Source organism: Asterias rubens (genome assembly GCF_902459465.1).
Source record: "Asterias rubens chromosome 8 unlocalized genomic scaffold, eAstRub1.3 super_scaffold_89, whole genome shotgun sequence".
NCBI lineage: Eukaryota > Metazoa > Echinodermata > Asteroidea > Forcipulatida > Asteriidae > Asterias > Asterias rubens.
Genome location: NW_022985693.1, coordinates 756,053 through 777,422, shown reverse-complemented (window position 1 = coordinate 777,422; position 21,370 = coordinate 756,053). Strand labels below are relative to the sequence as shown.

The 21,370-nt window shown below is 37.3% G+C and overlaps 2 protein-coding genes across 3 annotated transcripts in view; both read right to left on the bottom strand.

The window, feature by feature from the left end:
* Window positions 1-5,653: 5,653 nt before the first annotated feature.
* LOC117305564 (medium-chain acyl-CoA ligase ACSF2, mitochondrial-like) lies at window positions 5,654-21,176 on the bottom strand. 2 transcript variants are annotated; one of them, XM_033790448.1, is made up of 14 exons: window positions 20,976-21,176; window positions 18,762-18,939; window positions 16,665-16,847; window positions 15,781-15,899; window positions 14,381-14,546; window positions 13,620-13,715; window positions 12,267-12,415; window positions 11,296-11,464; window positions 9,885-9,992; window positions 9,159-9,307; window positions 8,578-8,719; window positions 7,900-8,010; window positions 7,117-7,185; window positions 5,654-6,163 (listed from the first exon to the last, which is right to left on the bottom strand). In XM_033790448.1, exons 1-14 carry the CDS (start codon window positions 21,125-21,127, stop codon window positions 6,137-6,139), a joined length of 1,818 nt encoding a protein of 605 aa, XP_033646339.1. In that variant the 5' UTR covers window positions 21,128-21,176; the 3' UTR covers window positions 5,654-6,136. The 2 variants fall into 2 exon arrangements, with proteins under 2 accessions (XP_033646339.1, XP_033646338.1); XM_033790447.1 differs by lacking the exon at window positions 5,654-6,163 and having other exon boundaries at window positions 6,571-7,185.
* LOC117305562 (protein FAM114A2-like) overlaps window positions 21,150-21,370 on the bottom strand; it is a 29,346-nt gene continuing 29,125 nt past the window's right edge. The window contains exon 12 of the mRNA XM_033790446.1: window positions 21,150-21,178. The gene's annotated coding sequence lies outside the window, so the exon portion shown is untranslated. The remainder of the gene's footprint in view (window positions 21,179-21,370) is intronic.

Below are 21,370 nucleotides of genomic sequence, written 5' to 3'. Positions count from 1 at the left end.
CTCCTCCAGATGCATCAGCTCAGTGTGACTGACTCTATGTTTCGCTGGCACTCTCCGAGTCTCTCATTCTGTCGCTCAGTCAGCTCCTTTAAGTCTCTGTTCTCCTTGGACTTGTTGTCCAGATCCTGTTCGAGGTGACTGAGCTGGTGGTTCAGGCTTGAGACGGTGGACTGTAGATCTTGGGTAGTGGACTCCATACTAATGATCGACTTTAGCGTCCTGTTATTAGGGACAATACGCCATCATTGACAAGATCAAATTGTTCACACGTTTAAAAAAAAAAAAACACATACAGGCTGCTCCAACACTGTGTATTGCATTAAAGAGACTGTATACTTTTGGTAATGACTCTGAAAATGAATGGCAATCAGCACTTACTTGGTAAGAAGTACAGCAGCTTTGGAGAGTACAATGCATTTTGAGAAACTTTTCACTTCTAAATACTGCAGTTATTGAAAAAGATATCACGTTTTATCCCTCAAAATTTGAATCTAAGAAGTGTTACTGGCGATAACCTTTCTCAGATTGTTTATTCCAATTGCAGATTATTCTTCCTGTTTGGACATAACCAGATTTTTGACAATGTCTCAAAAGCGCGACCACATTTTGAAATGAAATTTACACAATACAACTATAGGATTGAAAAAATAGTGGGTTCCAATTACCAAAGGAATCTTTAAGCTGCACATGTACAGTTTGATGAATTGGTTTTCACACATGTCCTCTTGGAATATAAAAAAATATACAAACTTGGCCTTGACTAAAAATGTTTTTACCTCATGTCCTCTCTAGCGTCTTGAAGCTTTCCTTCTAGGAGCGCTGGCTTTCTCAAGTAAGTACTCCTTCTCTTTATCACAGTGTAGAAGACTGTCTTGTAAATGATCTTCAGTATCTTGAGTCTAAATCCACATTAAATGAAATCAGTTTATTTAGAGTCTATCCACAGATGTTTTAACCCCTTCAACAAACAAAAACATAATTAAACCCTACTCTAAGATAAGCGTTATTGTTTTGTTACGTGCACTACCAATCCCAAAACATGGGACATCTGGATTAATAGCCCATCTTAAAGACAAATAAACTATAGAAAAGTATCTTTCTCAAGGACACAAGACCAGGGTGGAACCAACACTCTCTGCTGGTCAGAAACACCAAAGTTTGAATCTGGTGCTTTTAATTGCTCCACCACAATACACCATAAAAGGCGTTGAGGGCAACTTCTGTCTCTGGGTAATGGTTTGGTTGGATGTTTACTGGAGCTTTGCAGTGTAAAGGCCCGGTCAAACAGGCCTCGATAACACCAACAAAAGTGAGAATGTTAACAATACACGCCCTCGATTAGTTGAATGAGCGTGGGCGTATGCTGCAAGGAGCAATTCAACCAATAGAATGCGTTCTGTTTGCGTCGTGATTGTTATCGTTTTCGTTATCGCTGCAGTGTAACTCAGCCTTGAGGTTGAGAAAATATCTCTGACGAGTATTGTATGTGGGTTGTGGACTCACCTTTTTGAACTTGTCTTTTGTCTGGGACCTGTACTCATTGAGTTGATCACAAAGTTCTTCAAGATTCTGCATGGCTTCATCGCGCTGATTCTCAGCCCTAAAGACGATAAACTAAAAAGTACTTTTAATTACACACAAACAAAGAGCAGAGCAGTGACAAAGATGGACCTCATTAATAGTAATGCTAATAACATTACTTACTTTTACCCTTACACTGATGTGTGTAAAGCACTTCACACTCAGTACTTTCCTGAGTGCTGTAAACAAAAAAACATAGGCATTCGGATGGGATTCAAACCCACAACCACAACATTTGCCAATCTAGAACAGATTTCTTACCAACTAGACCAACAAGATTGCCTGGTAGCTAGAGGCAATTTCATTTGCCAATCTAGAGCAGATGTCTCACCAACTAGACCATCAAATTCGCTGGTAGCTAGTTGCATTTTTTAATCCTATATTTAAGCAGTGGGTACTGCAACAAAAAACAAGCCTCTTTCGCACTTACCTTTTCTTCTGTTGTTTCATACGTGAGATCTGCCTTAATGGTTTTGGATTCCTCTCGGCACTGCTTCAGAAGGGAGTCCTTCTCTTTAATCTCACACTCCAGTTCAACCAGGCGCCCGTCAGCAGTCCTAAAAACAAAATTAAAAATTTAAATATGAAAATATACACTATACTTAATATGCAAAAGGGGCACCCTTTGCAAGTGCTGTGATATGTGGATTGTCATGGTCAAGCGGTTAAAAAGAACTGGAATTAAGCTCGTATTTTTAATGTTTTCTGTGTTGTACAGTCAAATTATATTTATCTTTTTAGTGTATTCACTGTCAAATTGTACATTTAAGACAGTAATTAAGTTTTTAACTGCCAGTGACTTTTAAATATTGTTGAATAAATAAACCATTAATAATAAAATTCTTTGTGGAGCATTTCAACCAATAGAATGCATCCTCTTTGCATTGTGATCGTTATCGCTTTCGTTTTTGTTAATGCTCATGGGTGACTAGGCCTGTAGAGTGTTTGTAGATGTCTTGATGCAAATTAAAAAGGACAAACAATCTCAAGATGAATGGAACCCTAACCATACAGAAACTTACCTTAGTGCCTCATCATCCAATCTTATGCTGGACTCCAACTTCGACACTTTGTCTCACAGTGACGGAACTGCTTCATTCTTAACTTCCAGGTCATGACTTACAACTTGTAGCTAAACAAACAAATGACAACATTTAACACTAGTCAATCAGAACTTCCAACTTTTGCATCTAGAGAGATATTTAGAATTACATTCAACATACTGGGAATTTTTCAAAAATTTTCAAGTTTGATTATCAACACATATGGACAAATTTGTATATTTCCCACGGAACTTTCTGCAGAGTGTTGAGTTTTTGTACTAAAAATAACTTGAGTGAAATACATTTTCACTTTTGAATTCTATAAAAACATTTCTAATGAGGTAGCTGTTTATAATAGATGCTAAATTTGCATCGGTGATAAAGAATATTGATTCTGTTTTTTTACCCGTACACCGAATATGGAATAAACATGACGCCATCGGCCTGCCTAGCCCCACTTGTGTGGCCAAGGATAGCTGAATCCTTAGCCACCCGACGTCCACACCATTTCCTCATGCAGCTAAGGAATACAACAATTCTGGCGCCTTATCTACGAGCCACCCGGCATTATAAACCGGCTGAATGTGTTCACCTAACTCTTAGCTTGCTTTGTGTGTATTGAAAAGTGAAACAAATAAAATTTTAAAAAAGACATTTTTAACGATAACTTTGCTTCCATTCGCCGACTCTAATTTCATCGAATCGTGCACGGCGCAGCCATCTTGGAATATGCGAATCAGCATGACGTCATTAGCCTGCCGAGTTGTGGGCCCGTGAGGGCGCGAATACAAATCAACAGCTGTTTTATGTGAATTAAGCTTGGGTATTTTTCGTGAACTACGCAGCACGTGTGCGCAAAAAGTACACAAGCTTAATTCACATAAAACAGCCGTTGATTTGTATTCGCGCCCTCACACGAGCCCACAGCTTGGCAGGTCGATGACGTCATGTTGATTCGTAGATTCCAAGATGGCTGCGCCGTGTACAAAACGATGAAATTAGAGTCGGCTAAAGGTAGCAAAGTTATCGTAAAAAATTTCTTTTAATTTTATTTGTTTCACTTTTCAATACACACAAAGCAAGCTAATAGTGAGTTGCGATAACGTAACCCTCCTCCCGACGGCCGCCAGGCGGGAGGATTACGAGACTGTTTCGAGCGGAAACGGTTGACCTGGTTCAACATGTACAGTTTTGACAGCTAGTCACCAGATTTGCCCCATATTTACCACTTTCAAAAATCATGACAAAAATTCTGAGGGTACGAACTTAATCCGCAATGTCTAATGCAGCCTGCCATAATACTCAAAACACCATTGGTTGAGGAAATATTTCGAAGAACATGGACAAAAACTTACCAGAACCGGAGCGAAATTCACAAGTTCAAATGTCGAACCTGCGTGCGTGGGGCTGAGCTTCGGCTGTACTAGCTAAGAGTTAGGTGAACACATTCAGCCGGTTTATACTATCGGGTGGCTCGTAGTTATGATAAGACGCCAGATTTTTTAAATTTCTTTAGCTGCATGAGGAAATGGGGTGGACGTGTGGCTAAGAGTTCAGCTATCCTTGGCCTCACAAGTGGGGCTAAAGCACACACTAAAGCACACACAACTTACACAGGGTGCGTTCGTTTAGCTTCCCTGAGTCGACCCTGGTGTGTGGTGTTAACACACCGGGGTCGACCCAGGGAAGCTAAACGAACGCACCCACAATTTTATCCATCACGTGTTTTTAAACATGCCGCCGGGCCCCACGTAAATCCTTTAGTTTGCTTCATTTCAAACCTCATAACCACTGGAAGATACCTTCAAATTATACTACAAGTCATGTTCAACTTACCTACCCGAATTCTGGTCTTTTCCATCTTCTAAATTGACGACAAAATGTGGAAAACTGGAGATAAATGTGGTGACGCGTACAACAACTAAAGTAAAAGTTGAGCTGTTTTAACTGGTACCCGGCCGTCTCAGCTCACGGCAAGTACATTCCTAGCATTCAAACGGGTACCAGCTATTATTTTAATCGTGCGGTCGTCTGCTCAAACATGTGCTTCACATTTTGTAAAAAAGAAAATGTTGTGACACGTGACAAAGTGTTAGCTCGGTGATTGGTCAAGACACCGTAGTATTAAAAAATGTTTTTAAAAAATTGTAGAATTAATTGTTTATTTCCCAAAATAATAAGTCAATAATTGTTCACTCTATGGATTATTGTTGTTGGTGAAAATTATGTAATGAATTTGTGGCAACTTCGTTCTCGTTTGGAAGTACACTCTAAAAACATCCGGGTACGGGTCCGAATTGAGGAGATCCCGGGGGCGGGGTCACGTACGTGGGTCCTACATCTGGGTATTTTGGTGTGCGGTATATCACACGGAATATGCGTCAAAATGATCTCTAAATAGCCAAACTTGTTCATATTCTGAATTTTGCAAGATCTATTTCTGATACTGAATTTAGTCACCCCGGGTACCGGAATCTGGTCAATCTTAGACCGAGACCCAGGAGTTTTTAAAGTTTAACAAATTCAATGAAACTCGGAGTGCACGGAACATTTTCACTCCGAAAAAAATACATGTAGGACCTTCAGTAAAAACATAGGCAACTCTATCAAAATACCGAAAAGGAGAACTAACCTTCAAACGATCCCATATTCGTTACCTAGCAACATTCGTTGACTTTTTTAATTACTTTCTTTTCGAGACATGATTCATGATACAAAACTAGGACACCATTTCAGCACTAGGCAGTATACAAGAGATTTTGGACCAAATCGTCAGCCCCCAAAACACACTTTATGTGTCAAATTATTGTTGCCATTGTTTTTGTAATATATGCTTATGCCTAGGTGCTACTAAAATCATTGGTACTACCCTTAAAATGTGGATACTTTTGTTGGCAACTTTTGTACTGTCTTCTCATTAATTTTGTTTTCAAAACCCTTACTGAATTAGATACTTTTTAAATTGAAATTAGATTCTGCCCACTGGGTGCCAAACCCCCCCCCCCCCCCCCCCCCGCACCCACCCCTGATCTGGACCTTTGATTTGAAACATTGTCAGAGTAAAATGTTGCATTTTATATGCTTTTATTATTACTAAACTATTTTTATAACTTTTGTTTATTTGACCAAAACAAACACAACACATTACAAAGGAGGAAATACAAGAAGATGAATACAGCAGTAAACCCAAAAAGCAAAAAAAATAAATACATGTAAATAACTGTTAACAGAACATATGACGAATTTAACATGAAAAATCAAAAATAAATGATAAATATGATTTAAAAAAATACAATATTAGTAATTTTAGTAAAAATTGAAACAAATAATAATAACAGAATAATGATAACGCCGGAAAAAGATAATTAGGGACCAAAATGGATTGAGCTAGTGAGGGTTGAGCATGCAGGAGGGAATACAACCAATAAACTAGAAAAAAGAAAACATGAAAAAAACAACGAGTCATGCTGGTCTGGGTCAGGGACAACAAAAGTAAACTAACTTACTGTTGCTCATAAGCATGGCTGTCCCCACATGTCCTATTAACAACAAGAGGATTAGTAACTCAATAATGTGAAATCATAATTTGGGTGTAAACTGTTTTTCTATTAAAATGCATTTTAACATCAGTCTTGTGAGGGCAAGGCAAGAAGAGAACTCAAATTGAAACATTTGAAAGGGCACGAAGGCAATAACCAGGGGCAAAGTGGCAACTGTCTCTATTTCCTCAGTGAAGTATTGGGTCTGCATACTATTACTGTACTAACCATGAATAAAACTAAAAGCAAAAAAAAACAAAACTTGTACTTATCAAATGTAACATGGTTTGATGGTGAATAGTTGGTATTAGCTCCCCTCGGTATTGACAGTTGACAAACTAGTTTCTGAGGCTATAAATCATACATATTCAGTTACCAGAACAATATTATACACATATTGACTGGCAATGATATAACTAGTGGTATGTCTATTCCCCCGAGGGACTTTGAGTGACCAGAAGAGCGAACTATTTCCCAACCAGCAGAACCAGGTATTATAATATCATTTGGAGCAAGGGGAATTGGCGACTGTGAAATAAAATGCACCATGATAAATTTGTTCATGTGTTGGATGTCGCTAGAGCGATGTTCCTGTGAGTGTACAAAAGTACCATGATCGAAAAGCGCATGACAAGTAGACTATTGCCCGGGCTACCCATTCACAAACATTGAAGTGCGAAGAACAATAAGACTAGTGCGCGGCTGCCCGGGCGCTAGTGTACTTGTCATGCGCATCTACCATGTGAATGGACCAGTGACAACTCTACTCTTGGACATAAGTATGTATGAGGTATGAAGTAAAAATGAAAAACTTGCATCTGCAAATATCAAAAATATCAAAAATACATTTTAATTTCTTTTATTTTCAGAACTGGTTTCACAAATTAACATTGTTGTTACTTGTTGACTTTCAACATTTTTTGCATCTCCTGTCGCATCTGAAACTTCTGTACCTTTCCATTCACAGTCATTGGGAATGTCTTCACGAAATGAACTATCTTTGGAACTTTAAAATAAGCCATCTGTAAACAAACAATAAAAAAGTAGAGTTAGCTTTCCCTTAACAAACTAACAGTCCTTCAATGCAAAACAATTGTTAAACAAAACCTAAAAACATTTAGCATTCACCTTTGCTGATAAAGGTAGTTATAGTAATAATAATTATTCGTCACTCTGTGATGCTCAAGGCACTTCAACAATCAGTATTTTCCTGCAAGGAATGTGGGACTACGTTTAAGTTATTAGACCTAGTCCTTTTCATAGCACCATGTGGCGCAATGTGCTCCCAATCAGACCGGTGTGGCGGTTTCAGTCTTCCGCTGTGTTCAGTTTTCCGAAACTCAGTACGGCACTAACAATTGACTACTTTCGCTTGCTGTGCGCAGGCGTCGCATGACGTAATGTTACCGTATTTGGTCATTCTGAAAACTGAACACGGCGGAAAGTTGAAACCGCCACACCGGGGCGAGCTCCTTCTCTTTTTGATAAGTGCATCTTTGGAGCGTTATACAACATCCAGGACCAACAGCTATGTGTCTTATCCCAAGGATGAAGCATGATGCTAAGTGTCTTGTATAAGGACACAGGTATCATGACTAGAACTTAAACCCATACTCTGCTGATCAGAAACACCAGAGCTTGAGTCTGGTGCTCTTAACCAATAGGACATGACAATTTAGCAGTTCATACATTAGATGTAGTCTTTGTTTTCACCGTGTAAACTCAATTAAACTCACCTCTCCTTTACAGAATTCCTTGATCTCTACTTCAGTTGCAGTTTGTCCTTCCTTTAATTTGATCCAAGCGCAAACAATCTCACCAAGACGCTCATCTGGAACTCCGATTACCTATTGAAACACGCAATTAAAAATGTTGAGTGGTGATTCTTAGGAGAAAATAATTGTCAATCAATTATTTTTGTCAGGAACAGATTATTCACTTGTATTAAGTAGGAAACGGGCTAGACATCAGGAAAACTGAACTGATGACTTCTCAACCATGTACATGTACCAGCCTAGCACTCAACAGAGTAGTCTTCAAACTCTTAATGTGTTTTTGAAAGTTTCAACATTTCTATTTTTTATATGAATCTCTGTATTTTAAACTCAATTCAGCTTGTAGCTGCGATGTTTGAATGTGTTTTAATAAACCAATAATAGTAACAAACAAACATCAGACTTTAATTATTTGGGGGTCAATAATGGCATCATCAGAGGGTGACATACAACGACGTGGATCTGTTGCATGGGGTGCTTTCTGGAAACTGAATAGGATATGAAAGTCTTCTACCAGGACCCAAGAACTAAAACTAACATAATCAAGACAGCCTGCCTACATACACTGCTCTATGGCTGTGAGACATGGATCCTTTATTGAGCAAAACAAACTAAATACAGGAGGAAGCAAACATATACCTGAACGTCTTCAATCTTTGGATGTTTATACAAGAAGTCCTCCAGCTCCACAGAATAGATATTTTCTCCTCCTCGGATGATCATATCTTTCTTCCGTCCAACGATGGAGACGTAACCTTCATCATCCATTACAGCCAGATCACTAAACAAGATTTAATCATAAAAACTCTCCAGTATACATTCATCTTCATTTTAATAATGAGGAACTTTTCAGATAAATGCTTTCTTTAGTTGGATTCTGTAATTTGATTAAACAAATTGAATAAATATTAGGTTTTCAGTGACACCAGGTGTGTATCTACTTGCTGGGTAGATTATGTTCTTTTTAGAACTTGTCTTGCTTTATATTCTACTACCGTGGAGTAAATTTTTCAGAATTTGGGAGACTTCTCAGTTTGGGAGATTTCTCAGCTCTGAAAAGAACTTCCCTGTTTTTTAACTACCCCCTGGGCAGAAAGTAGGAAATCAGCAGGGACTACTACTTTCACCTTAGTGGATTGAGGGGATGAACAAACAAAAAGAAGTCTTGCTTAGGAGAAATGGTGTATTACATACAACCAAAGCTACATGTAGCTGCTTACCCCGAATGGAACCATCTACTTTCATCAATAGCCTCTTTTGTCTTCTTCTCATCTTGCCAATAACCAATCATTGTGGTATATCCTCGACTGCATAACTCTCCAGCAGTATTACGAGGTACAATATTGCCAGCTTCATCAATGATCTTGAGCTGGAACAAAATTATTTCAAAAATACATTCACTTTCCAGAAAATTATTACTTGCTTAATTTAACAAACAACCAACGCCACACATCTGGTTACAATCAGGGGGACACTTTTTGCTATAAAAACACCGTTATGACCAGATAAATACAGATATAACTCTTTGCAGCCCTTGTATTTGACAAACTTACTCTTCTTATATTCTCCATCGATCAAACATTGGATAAATGACTATTTGATATAACTATTCCATCAATTGTTGTCAAATCTCTCAAACAAACAGACACTAGATACTGTATACAATAACTGAGCAAAGCCATGACTTCCTTTATAAGCACACCTTTCTCTTCAAGGACTATGAGTGCAATAGAGTTCTTACTCAGCACTCCTCAAGCCCGGTTCATACTTCCTGCAAATGTGAAGCAAATTTTGATGTCAAATGGTCGTGAATGTTTAGTAGTGCTTTGTGAAGATTGGTTCCAAAGAGAGCAAAGAGACCTCCTCAATAATTAAAGGAGTGCAGGTTTTTAGCTCTTCATATATTTCTTTAAATGAAGGAGTGTTGTAAGTCTATACTACTTTACCTCATTGTGGTCATTTGCTTTTCCAACTGTGGAGAACTTCTTTTCAAATGGATCATCTTTAGTTGTTTGAGAGATCAAAGGAGAAACCTCAGTCAGACCATAAGAAACCTTCACACACACAAAAACAAATCTCTGCGACTTAACTCATGTGTAGGAGAAATTTGAGCTTAAAGGCACTGGACATGTTTGGTAATTGTCAAAGACCAGTATTCTCACTTGGTGTATTGCATCATATGCATGTAATAACAAATCTGTGAAAAATTTGATTCAATTGGACATCGAAGTTGCAAGAGAATAATGCAACAAAAAACATCCCTGTTTGAATACTTTCAGATGCATAAAAAAGGCTTCAGGCCTGCAAGTAAATTATTACTTGAGTGAGAAATTACCTCATTCTTATAAAGATAATATTTTATACTATCAACAGCCATCCCTTGCCTGTTACCAAGTAAATGTTTAAACTACTTTGAGCAATTACCAATAGGGTGCAATGCATTTAAAGGGGTATTTGCTTAGTGAAAGTTATTTAACATTGAAAATGCAAAAATTTCCCAGCTCAGGCCCAGAATTTAAACTGAGTCCACGTCCTCTGTTGCCACAGGTCTTTGCCTTGGTGCCCCTTCAAAACTTCCCCACATCCCTCTAGATTTCAAATAGCACTCGCCCTTTGCAAAACCAAACTTGCCTTACCCTCTTATAGTCAAAATTCCAGGCCTGTTAGCAGGTTACAAAGAAAAGGCTGGTTTATCATTTTATTATCATAAACATTTTTGCACAATTAACATCTATTAAATTTGTGCACATGTTTTCACCTTCTCGAATTGCCTCCCCAATGAAATTACACATAAGATAATTTTCAAGTAAGATTTGAAACTTTGCATGTATGGAGTACATTCTAGTGAAGTTTGTGCAGACAACATGTAAAGAATTCTCTTGATGAACTTTGGTTGTTCTGAGAGGAACCGACAGTTAACAACACCGCCATATCTCCACATACTTCACTTGATTTATCATTTCCCTCTCCACTTTAACACTTTTAGAGATAATAATAATAATAACAACTACTTATTATAAACGCATTTCACGATAACCGTATCAATGCACTTTACATTAGTGCCCTGGTCATTGGGTCAATAAAATTCCTTTAATCTTTACAGCCCAGAGCTGCACTCAGAAGGATATTTCAAACACATCAACCTCTACCCTGACAAGTAGCCATTTTATACCCCTGGGTGATGAGAAGTACTTCTAGTGAAGCATCTTGCTCAAGAACCCCAGTGTCATGACCCGGGATTCCAACCCAACACTCTGATGACTTAACCACCAGAACTTCAATAGGATGCTCTTAATTTCTTGACCTTGACACCCTATATAAACAATAAAAGCAAAATGTGACATGATGGTGACATACAGTAATAAAAGTGATGTTGAGCTTGTCTGTGCATTGATGTACAATCTCAGAAGGACAACTGGAACCACCCATCAGTGCAGTAGATAGACTAGAACAATCACAGTCTTTTAATTTAGGATGATTCAACAGGTCAATGTACATGGTGGGTGTACCAATAAAAGCTGTACATCTAAAGGAGGACAAGTAAAACACAAAGAACATGATTTTATAGATCAAAATAAATGGGTTGAAAATGGATTCATTAAAGACAGTGGACGGTATTGGTAATTACTCAAACCACATAAAAACTTACATGGTAACAAGCAATGGAGAGCTTTTTATGGTATAAAACATTGTGAGAAAAGGCTCCTTTGAAGTATCGTTGTTTTTGAGAAAGTATTTGAATCAAATTCGAGACCTCAGCCGAGGTCTCAAATTCAAGCATAAAAAAACACACAACTTGTGCGACAAGGGTAGTTTTTCTTTCATTATTCTCTCGCAACTTCGACGACCATTTGAGTTCAAATTTTTACAGGCTTGTTATTATTTTTATGAATGATGAGATACACAAGTGAGAAGACTAGTCTTTGACAATTACCAAAGGTGTCCAGTGCCTTTAAGGATGGGTTATTTTTGCAGTCTTTATTTGGAAATGTAAATTGGTGCTGGAGGGGGGCTTTTGTAATCAAGTAAGTAACATATTTTCCCTTTAATCATGTAAACATTAATGCATCAGAAATCCTTCTATATTTATTTTATTTGTTGTTCTAAATTTGTAGTAGATTCTCGATTGAATGATAATTGCCTTAGATGTGTCAGTAGTACATTTATTGTTTTAACTCAGTTTCTTTTATTTTTAATTTGTCCAAACAACTGTACCTGCTTAATTTTTGACTAGTGCCACTTGTTCAGCACCCTAGACCATATCAATATGATTAGGGCGCTAGAGTGGGTTATGGTTGACTAATCTATGAGTCCAAGTTACTGCTTACTTTTCTGTTGACACTGCTCTAAGAGTGGCTTCAACATCATACCCAGTGGCTGGGAAGACACAGGTTGCACCATGAACCATTCCACATAACGTACCAAGTACTGAACCAGAACAATGATACAGTGGTACGGGAAGGCAGACGATGTGTTGCTGTTCAAATGAAAAGAAAGTCAAATACTTTAGTTTATAGAGTACTATTATATACAACATCTATCATTTTAGTTCTATACAGTGCCACTTTAGTGCTATGCTAATGCCAAATTGATAGAAAAGGTTGTCTTTGTCAATTGAGTAATGAAATACAACATTTATAATTTTTTTCTTCAAATTTGACTCTCAAAAAATGATAACAATGGTTCTTATATAGCGCCCATATCCTAGTAGCTACATCAAGGCGCTTTTCAACGATATTATCCCTGTTCATTGGGCATACTTAAAGCCATTGGACCCTTTCGGTAAACAGTATTTTCCAAGGCCCACACTTCGTGTATCACAACTTCTATATAAAATAACAAACCTGTGGAAATTTAGGCTCAATCGGTCATTGTAGTCAGGAGAAAACAACGGGAAAACCCATCCTTGTAACCACGTTCCGCCCGGTTATGACATGTGTCTAAAATAAATCCGTAATTCTTGCTATCGAGAATTGATATTGTTTTACTGTTTTCTCAAAAAGTAAAGCATTTCATGGACTAATATTTCAAGAGAAGTCTTTCACCACTACCTTCTGTAAACCCTGTAAGTTATTTGTAAATCTGTGAACTTTTTTTTTTTTTCTGTACCAAAAGGGTCCAATGGCTTTAAATCATTCCTCTAACTTTCTCAACTCCCAGGGGAGCATACAACCCCTATCTGCTTTATTTAGCACTAGGGGATTAATCCAACACAATACTGTCTCAGCCCTCTCAGGTTCCAATTTATACACCTGGGTTAAGAGAAGCAGTTATGCTTAAGTGCCATGCTAAAAGATACAAGTGCCACAGCATGGATTTGAATCCACACTCTGATGATTCAACTGTCAGAACTTGAGTCCAAGGTAGTAGACTCCTCGACTACAAAACATGCATCCTCACATCCATGGGCTAACCCGCACAAATGCTATCCAAACACAACCGATTATAACAGCTACAGCTGGTCTTTATCAACTGTTAAAATACTCCCACGTGACGTGCTCTCCACCAATAGGAATAGGGAAACTGTCTGGGGTATTTATGAATAAGGTTTTAGATGACCAACAAAACACCATTTAATAAATATCAGAGACTTCTTAGGTGACTTGATAATAAACTGTCTTGCTAAAAGTTAAGTTATGACACTTATTTAACGATTGAGTGAAACAAATTACGATCAGTACCTTTTCATGATAGCCAAGATTGTAACCAACAATATTGGAATTGTTGACTATGTTGTGATGTGTTAGTGTGGCACCCTTAGAAAGGCCTGTAGTTCCCTGTCATACAATACAAATTGGAGAATATTGTCATATGGCACTAGATATAAAGATCAACAAAAACACAAAGATTTTAAATACAATAAAACCAATGTTGTGTACATTCACATAGAAGACTATAGTTCCCCCAAGGAATATGTCAAGCTTCATTTTTTTTAAACTTCCCTTCTGGTTTTTGGCACAAAAATACTTTTAAAATGTATGGATACTTTTGGAGATTTTTAAATGTAATTTGTTTTTAAGTAAATGATCATGTAGCATTACACCTTGTTCTATACGTTTACACACATCTATAGTGTAGCTACAATTACATATAGAGTAACGACAATACTATTTTTTCTCATTAACAAACACATACTTTGGTCAAGTTATTTTTGCTCGAGAACGAATGTATAAAATGCCCAATGCTTTGATACAGCATCTTGGATTTAAAAATGATGAGAAACAAAAAATTTGTTGAGGTGTGCTTAAAAATATTACTAGAGAGCCAGCAGTTTATTCAAATTTTATTTGGAAATTAAAAGCTGAAATGTGATGACATTGTCTCAGCAAATGTTGGAATCTTTACCAACTAAATTTGATTCCATTTTAACTCACAGGTAAATTATAAGAACTCTATGCATCTTCCAACGACCCCCCCCCCCCAACTCCCAACTCCCACTCACAGATGTAAACTGTATATTGATGGGTTCATCAAACTGAGTCAGACGTTTATATTCTTCCAGACGTTTCTCTTCAGTGCTGCTACCCATATTCAGGAGATCAGGAAAGTTGTAAGTTCCTGGAAGACTGTCTTCACCTCTGAAGATGACTGTCTTCAGATCTGGGAGTCTAATAATAATAATAATAGACCGTTTTTATATCGCGCTTTTCACGCCCGAGGAAAGTCTCAAAGCGCTTCACATTATTACCCCTGGTCACTGGGCCTTAAATCATTCCTTAAACCATCTCAGCTCCCTGGGGAGTATACAGCCTGTACGCAATATATGCGCTACTCGGCTTAACCAATCACAAGAACCATCTCTGCCTCACAGGTACCCATTTACCCCTGGGTGAAGAGAAGCAATTATAGTTAAGTGTCTTGCTCAGGGACACAAGTGTCACGACCGGGATTCGAACCCACCCTCTGCTTGACAGAATCAGCAGAGATTGAGTTTGGTGCTTTTATCCACTCGGCCACGACACCCTAGTCAAAAAAGGGAAATCTGTCCAGTATATTGATTCAGATGATCTTCCCATCAAGGAAACTTGGCAAAATCCCACAAGGGGATATAAACGCCAAGCTGGCAAAACCCAATCTCTCACATACAAACATTGGTTAAGATGATCTTCCCATCAAGGAAACTCGGCAAACTCCCACAAGGGGATATAACGCCAAGCTGGCAACAGCCAATCTCTCTCATAGTACAAACATTGGTTTAACGTCTATGATTATGAATTGCACAAATCAAGAAATTGTGACTCAGTAACTCGTCGACAATACATACTTATTCTAGTCATTGTGAAATCAGCAGTTCGTTGGCTTTTCCAGCTGTGCCACGCATATCTGGAATTCCTTGCACGACGAGTTGAGGGACACACCTGATCTGTCAACTTTCAAGTGCAACCTCAAGACTCATCTGTTCAATTTGTCAGCTTGCTAGCAACCGACTTCTTTGAATGGTTCTATTCCAGGTACTGAGCAGAGCGCCTTATAAATTTTATGTTATTATTAGCTTGAAGTTAGGATAATAGATGTTGGGATAATGTGACTGGGAGAAGATCTGTTTCTGCAATAGCTGAAATTGATCATCATACCAGTTAATGTTGAGTGTAATAGCAAGTCATCTTGGAATGAAGTTCTTCGTTGTGTAGATACTCATTAAACATAACCTTCAGTACTGATCAAGCATTAAACAAAATAAGACCAGTCTTTTTACATATAAGTTATTTACAGTTCAACTTATATCAAAAATCATAATCCTCTTTTAAGAAAGAAACCCACCCTAGGCCCTCACTGCAAATAGATGCACTAGTAGGGCTGCAAGACACGAACTTAAACACAAGAGAATGTAATTTACTTTACCTGGCACTTTTAAGCTGACCTGCTTTATCGGTTGCCAGCTCAGGGCAAATCTCTTGTAGCATTGCATAGTAGTCCAATGTTCGGAAACTTTTACCACAGACTATTCCCTTGCAGCCAGACTAAAAACAAAATGAATACAGCAAGTCAATTTTCGTGGAAAGGAATTTGGTTTAAACAATTCATTTTACATTAATTTTTTTTTTAAATTTCTGTAGATAATGCATGAAGACCTACAATTTTATGAAATTTCATAGCTCAGATAGCTTTACTTTTTTTATTAAGCTAATGCGTGTTTTCAACTAATTGCACAACTGTGACATTTTTTGTTTCACAAAGTAACACCCAACTTCTGTTTACCATTGTAATGCATGGCAATCACTCAAGTCAAAGTGAAGTATAAACTTTTTCACTAGGTAACATGCAACTTGTATGAGTGCACGCGCGCTGACCTAGTTTTCACGAAGTAGCACAAAAATGCTGTGTTGTAGTATAGGCGTGTGCTACTTTGTGAAAGATGCTAAAAGACTAAAATCTCTTCTTCTTTTTTTTCACGAGGTAGCACGGTACTTCTCTCGTGTCTAGTTTCCTAAAAACGAGTCAAAATTAAATTAATTTTTAAGTTCAAGTCATCAAGTATCTACATTAAGAAACTTAAACGGAAATATTTTGAAGTTTTAAAGGAAAGAGGGTTTCTAAAATAAATTAAACTTCAGAGACCGTTTTATCGGATTGTTTTTTCGTGCTTGTATAGTAGAGTGTGCTACATTGTGGTGTAGGTGACGACTTGAGACAATAGAACATAATCAAAAAGCACAGTTTTGGTTAAATCCGTTTTTTTCTTTTTGTGATTCATGGTTTTATCTCAAAAATGTTCAGTTCCTTACCTTTTGTAGATAGTATTCCAGTTCTGGAGTTCTTGCAACTGGGTTAATGTTGACCATAATAGCTCCAAAACGAGACAATGCAAACTGTGTAAGAACCCATTCTAATGTGGATGATCCCCACATTCCAACTCTGTCTCCTTTCTTGATGCCAAGAGCCAGAAATCCAAGTGCTATTTTGTCAGTCTGAAAAGAAGAAAAAAAAACAATCAGAATGTGTAGCTTAGTGTTTATAAATGTTCTACCTTTTCAAGCTCAAAGCTACCATCTTTTGCATCTTGCAATCAGGGACATTTTGTACATGGAGATATTTAGAATTTAATTCAACACATTAATAGGGAAACAGTTTCCAAAATCAGGTAGTTTTTCAAATTTGTTGATCAGAACATGGACAGAATTCTGCACAATAAGGGAGAATTGGCAATGAAAATATGAAATACAATTAAAAAGTTAATTTTTGTATTATATTTTGGATTAAGTGGACTCTAAAGAACTGAGTTGAAATTGTCACTGGTGTTTTTACATTTTCACCATGTTCACTGCTGTACAGCAGAGTGTAAGATGTGCATTGTATCTTTTTTTATGAGATTTGTTGTTAAGCATTCTGGCTAAAACTTCTGTCTCAGTGAAATTAGGTTAAGTAATTGAAGCTGCAAATCTAGCTGTGGTCCAGTGTTCTCCTTTGATCTGAGTAGAATGTTATTGTTTGCCCCGACCCATTGCTTTATATACATTACACATGCACCAAAATGCATTAAATTAACTAATTAATTCAAGCTTCTGAATTTTAATACAATTTGTTATTTCTCTGTTGTCCATGTCTGATTTGCTGCCAATGTTATCCATGTCTGTGTTGCTGTCATTGCTGTTCATGTCCCTGTTGCTGTCATTGTTGACCAACGACTGTGTTGCTGTCATTGTTGTCCGTGTCTAAGTTGCTGTCATTGTTGTCAATGACTGTGTTGCTGTCATTGTTGTCAATGACTGTGCTGCTGTCACTGTTGACCAACGACCATGTTGCTGTCATTGTTGTCCATGTCTAAGTTGCTGTCATTCTTGTCCGTGTCTAAGTTGCTGTCTGTGTTATCCATGCCCAGAGTTGTATCATTGTCATCAATGTTTTAGTTGCTGTTGATTGTTGTCCATGTCTGAGTTGCTGTCAATATAGTCCAATTGTTGTCATATCCAAATATTTTGGTTATATAAAAAAAAATGTCAACTTTTGTGTATTTTTAATAATTATATATTAATCTTTTCTTAATGAAATGTAAAATTAAAACTAAATTCAGCCTCTTTAAGGCTGTGATGTGACACCTTTATTTCTAAAGTTAAAAAAATCATAAATAAATAAATAATGATCATGAGCTTCATCTACCCAATAGGTTAAACCACTCAGCGTGGTCCTAATCGTCTGTGTAAAACCTTGAAGGGTTGTCCCATTGTGATAAATGACCTTGCCTTAAGCTTGGTCCTTTATTGTAAGGCCACAACCCTATCAGTTTGAAACATTCATCTAAGACTCTTTTGTGTCCTTTTTCATCCAAAACCAAAAACACAGTGTAAAGGTAGGGTCATCATTTGGTCTTTGTCCAAAAGATACAATGAAAGTAGCCTGTGAAAGTTTCAGTTGAATTGTCTACTTGTTAAGTTAGCACAAGAAAAAAACTTTCATGGTATTAAGATGGAAACAGCAACAATGTCCAAAAGGTGGAGATTGAAATAATTTTGCAAGATGCTTACTGCCATTACCTTTACCATCTTTATAACAAGCAGGCTCTCCAATACAAATTAAGAATAAAATCGTCACACACAATAGACAAAACATTATTTACAGTGTGTGAAGATTTTAAACACATTTTATTTTATTTATTTTGTTATTTATTTTATTACACTTCACGAACAGGTTTGAAAAGATACTATCCTAAAAACAGAGCAGGTGGAGAAACTAAAAATAAATACAAATATTCAAAATTGTATGAGATACCAAGCAAGTGGGTGGCAAAGAGGAACATGCGACCAGCACCTCTAAAAGGCTGTCCTTCTACACAAAAATTGTCAACAAATACCCACCCTTCAGATGGAAAAACCCCCCAAACATACCTCTTGTTTGAATTGTGCAAATGTCCTTCTGATTCCATCTGCACAGAAGACGTGTGACTCTCTATCTGGATACTTCTCTGTTGTTTCATCCATTATTTGACCCATTGTTTTCCCAATAAGTGGCTCTTTACCAACGGCATGGTAGTAGCTCAACTCATTATTCCTGCCAGAAACAGAGCTAAAAAGGAAAAGAAAACATAGCACTATGTTAAGGTTAGATGATAAAGGTTTATGTTGTCAAAGTTACAAAACTTGATCTCATCATATGTAAATTTGGAATTAATTATTGCTATCTGATTCCAACAGGCATGAAACCATATTCACAAAGGAAATTTATATTAGTAAATGAAACGTGCATGCATGAAACACTATCATTGGCTGAAAGTTGTGGGCAGCCAGTACACTTCTCCATTGTCTATCACCAAACATGGTGATTGATGGCGCTTTGTGCACTCCAGCTATAGGAGACTTAATTGCAAGCGCAAAGCCATAAGGGCCCCAGTGAAAATTTGAGGTGGTATAATGGTGCAATTTAGGTCATTTCAGAGACATTGTTAACCTTTTAAAATTCATCTCAAATGTTTCAAAAGTAGTGTACTTAATGCAGTGCAAATTGGTCCACATAATACTGTTGGATTTTTTTTCACAAAATATTATCATTGTTTTCTTAAAAAAATAATGAACATTAGGTACAAATAAGCCCTTAAAGATTTTGTTCTCTTATACTTTTTGCAACACTAGCAAAGCTTACATAATAAGAAAATACATAAAGTATTTTGGTATAAAGAGTTTAGTTTTAAATAGTAAAGTAATTACTTAGGGAATGAATGTGTGGTGAAGAGGTTTTCAACTAGTGGTCTAATCCCAATGAGTCCTGGTTCTTGATCATTTTACCGAGACGAAGTCGAGGTAAATTGTAAAGAACCAGGCCTCGGCGGGTTTAAACCACTTGTTGAAAACCAATTCAACACACTCGTGATTCCTATTCATAAATACCTTTTCGGTAAATAAATATCAACACTTTGGGTCCAAAAGTAAAATAAATGCAAAAATTAAAATTGTTCAATGACTTCTTTCAACACAACACCCCTCCAGCTATGAAATAGTAAGGCCCTCCGTCGCCCTCGGGTTAACAACTCCCTATAAGGGAATGCTGTGCGCGTGATGTGGCACAACTGTCCCGGCTGTTGCTCTCGACCAATAGGAATGAAGAAACTGTCTTATAATCACAGGTGAAAGCTCGCATGTTTCAACACTTTTTACTGGTCATAAACAAAGGTTTATACACACCCACGTGACCATTCTCCAACAATAGGAATAGCTAAACTGTCTAAGGTATTTATGAATTAACAATAAACTCTTTGTATGAAAATAGTTTTATACTTTGGAGGGCCATATCATATATTTGTGAAGTTCAATTTGTGTATAGCCTGGTTTCTAACCATACACACTGTCAAGGCTCAAGCAAGAATGAAAATTAAAGGGCAGGGGTGCCTCATTGCAAGAACAATTGTGCAAGTTGGTCAGGTTTAGGCTCATGAAAATATTACTCATTATAAAGTTGATGCAAGGATTCAAAGATGCTGTAAGCAAAGTAGTGTCCATTTGTGATCCGATTTGAATAGTAATAATAATAATAAAGACATTTTGTATAATGCCTAATGTAAAAACCTCCAAGCGCATGTACACACTGCCATCCCTAAAGAAATGCAGGTTTAACCAGGTTGTTATTGCTTATTTGTAGGGGGGGGGGGGGTGCGTGGCCCCATGCATACTTTCAGTGGTCCCCAGATGTCTGCATGCCATTACATTCATCACCAATCTTTACTCTCTTAAAGGGTCTATGTAACTTTTGTAGGACAAAAAACACAATGTCCACAGATTTACACTAATTTTACACAGTTTGAAGATAATGATAGTAGAAAGCTTCCCTGAAAATATTACGTGCTGAGGTGCTGTAGTTTTTGGGAAATGAGTAAAACATTGTCATGAAAATATTTTTCGTCTCATGAGACGAAAATTATTTTAATCATTTACAAACGTATTTTCATGACATTGTTTTACTCATTATCTTCTCAAAAACTACAGCACCTCAGTAAGTAATATTCGAAGGGAAGCTTTCCACTATCACTATCTTCAAACCCTGTAAGTTTAATGTAAATCTATGGACATTTTGAAAAAGTACCCAAATCCTTTAAATCTGGAATGATTTACCTGCTGTTTGAGAAACACAAAGCGAATGAAGTTGTACATGACTGCCATTGTGTCCTTAGCTTTGTTGATTTACTCAAATAGTTAGAAACGCTTTTCTGGTAGCTGTGTGTACTTGTAGTCCGCATGAACCTCAACATCAATGTAGCTGCCATTCTGGTGTTTTGAAAAAGGGGGGCCTTACCCTATCCAGCATCAAAAATGTTCTGCAGTCAAAGAAAAAGCTTACAAAGGGATAAGCACATATAGTGGTAACTGTGTGGCAGGTGTATATTGTTCCCCTTTAGGCACTTCTGGTGACCCATTAGAAAATTTATAAATACATTGTTGTTACCCATTCAGCTCCATGGGCAGTCTTGCATGGCTGCTTCAGACCAATGGTGACTTTAGTTGAGAGT

Bases quoted from the DNA above. Each gene is read 5' to 3' on its own strand.
- LOC117305564 (XM_033790447.1), bottom strand. From the start codon at position 21,127: ATGGCAGCTACATTGATGTTGAGGTTCATGCGGACTACAAGTACACAC. The intron at 15,900-16,664 runs GTAAGGAACTGA...TTTTGTTTTTAG, and splicing joins TGGAATACTATCTACAAAAG to TCTGGCTGCAAGGGAATAGT. The intron at 14,547-15,780 runs GTAAAGTAAATT...TATTATTATTAG, and splicing joins GGTCAGCTTAAAAGTGCCAG to ACTCCCAGATCTGAAGACAG.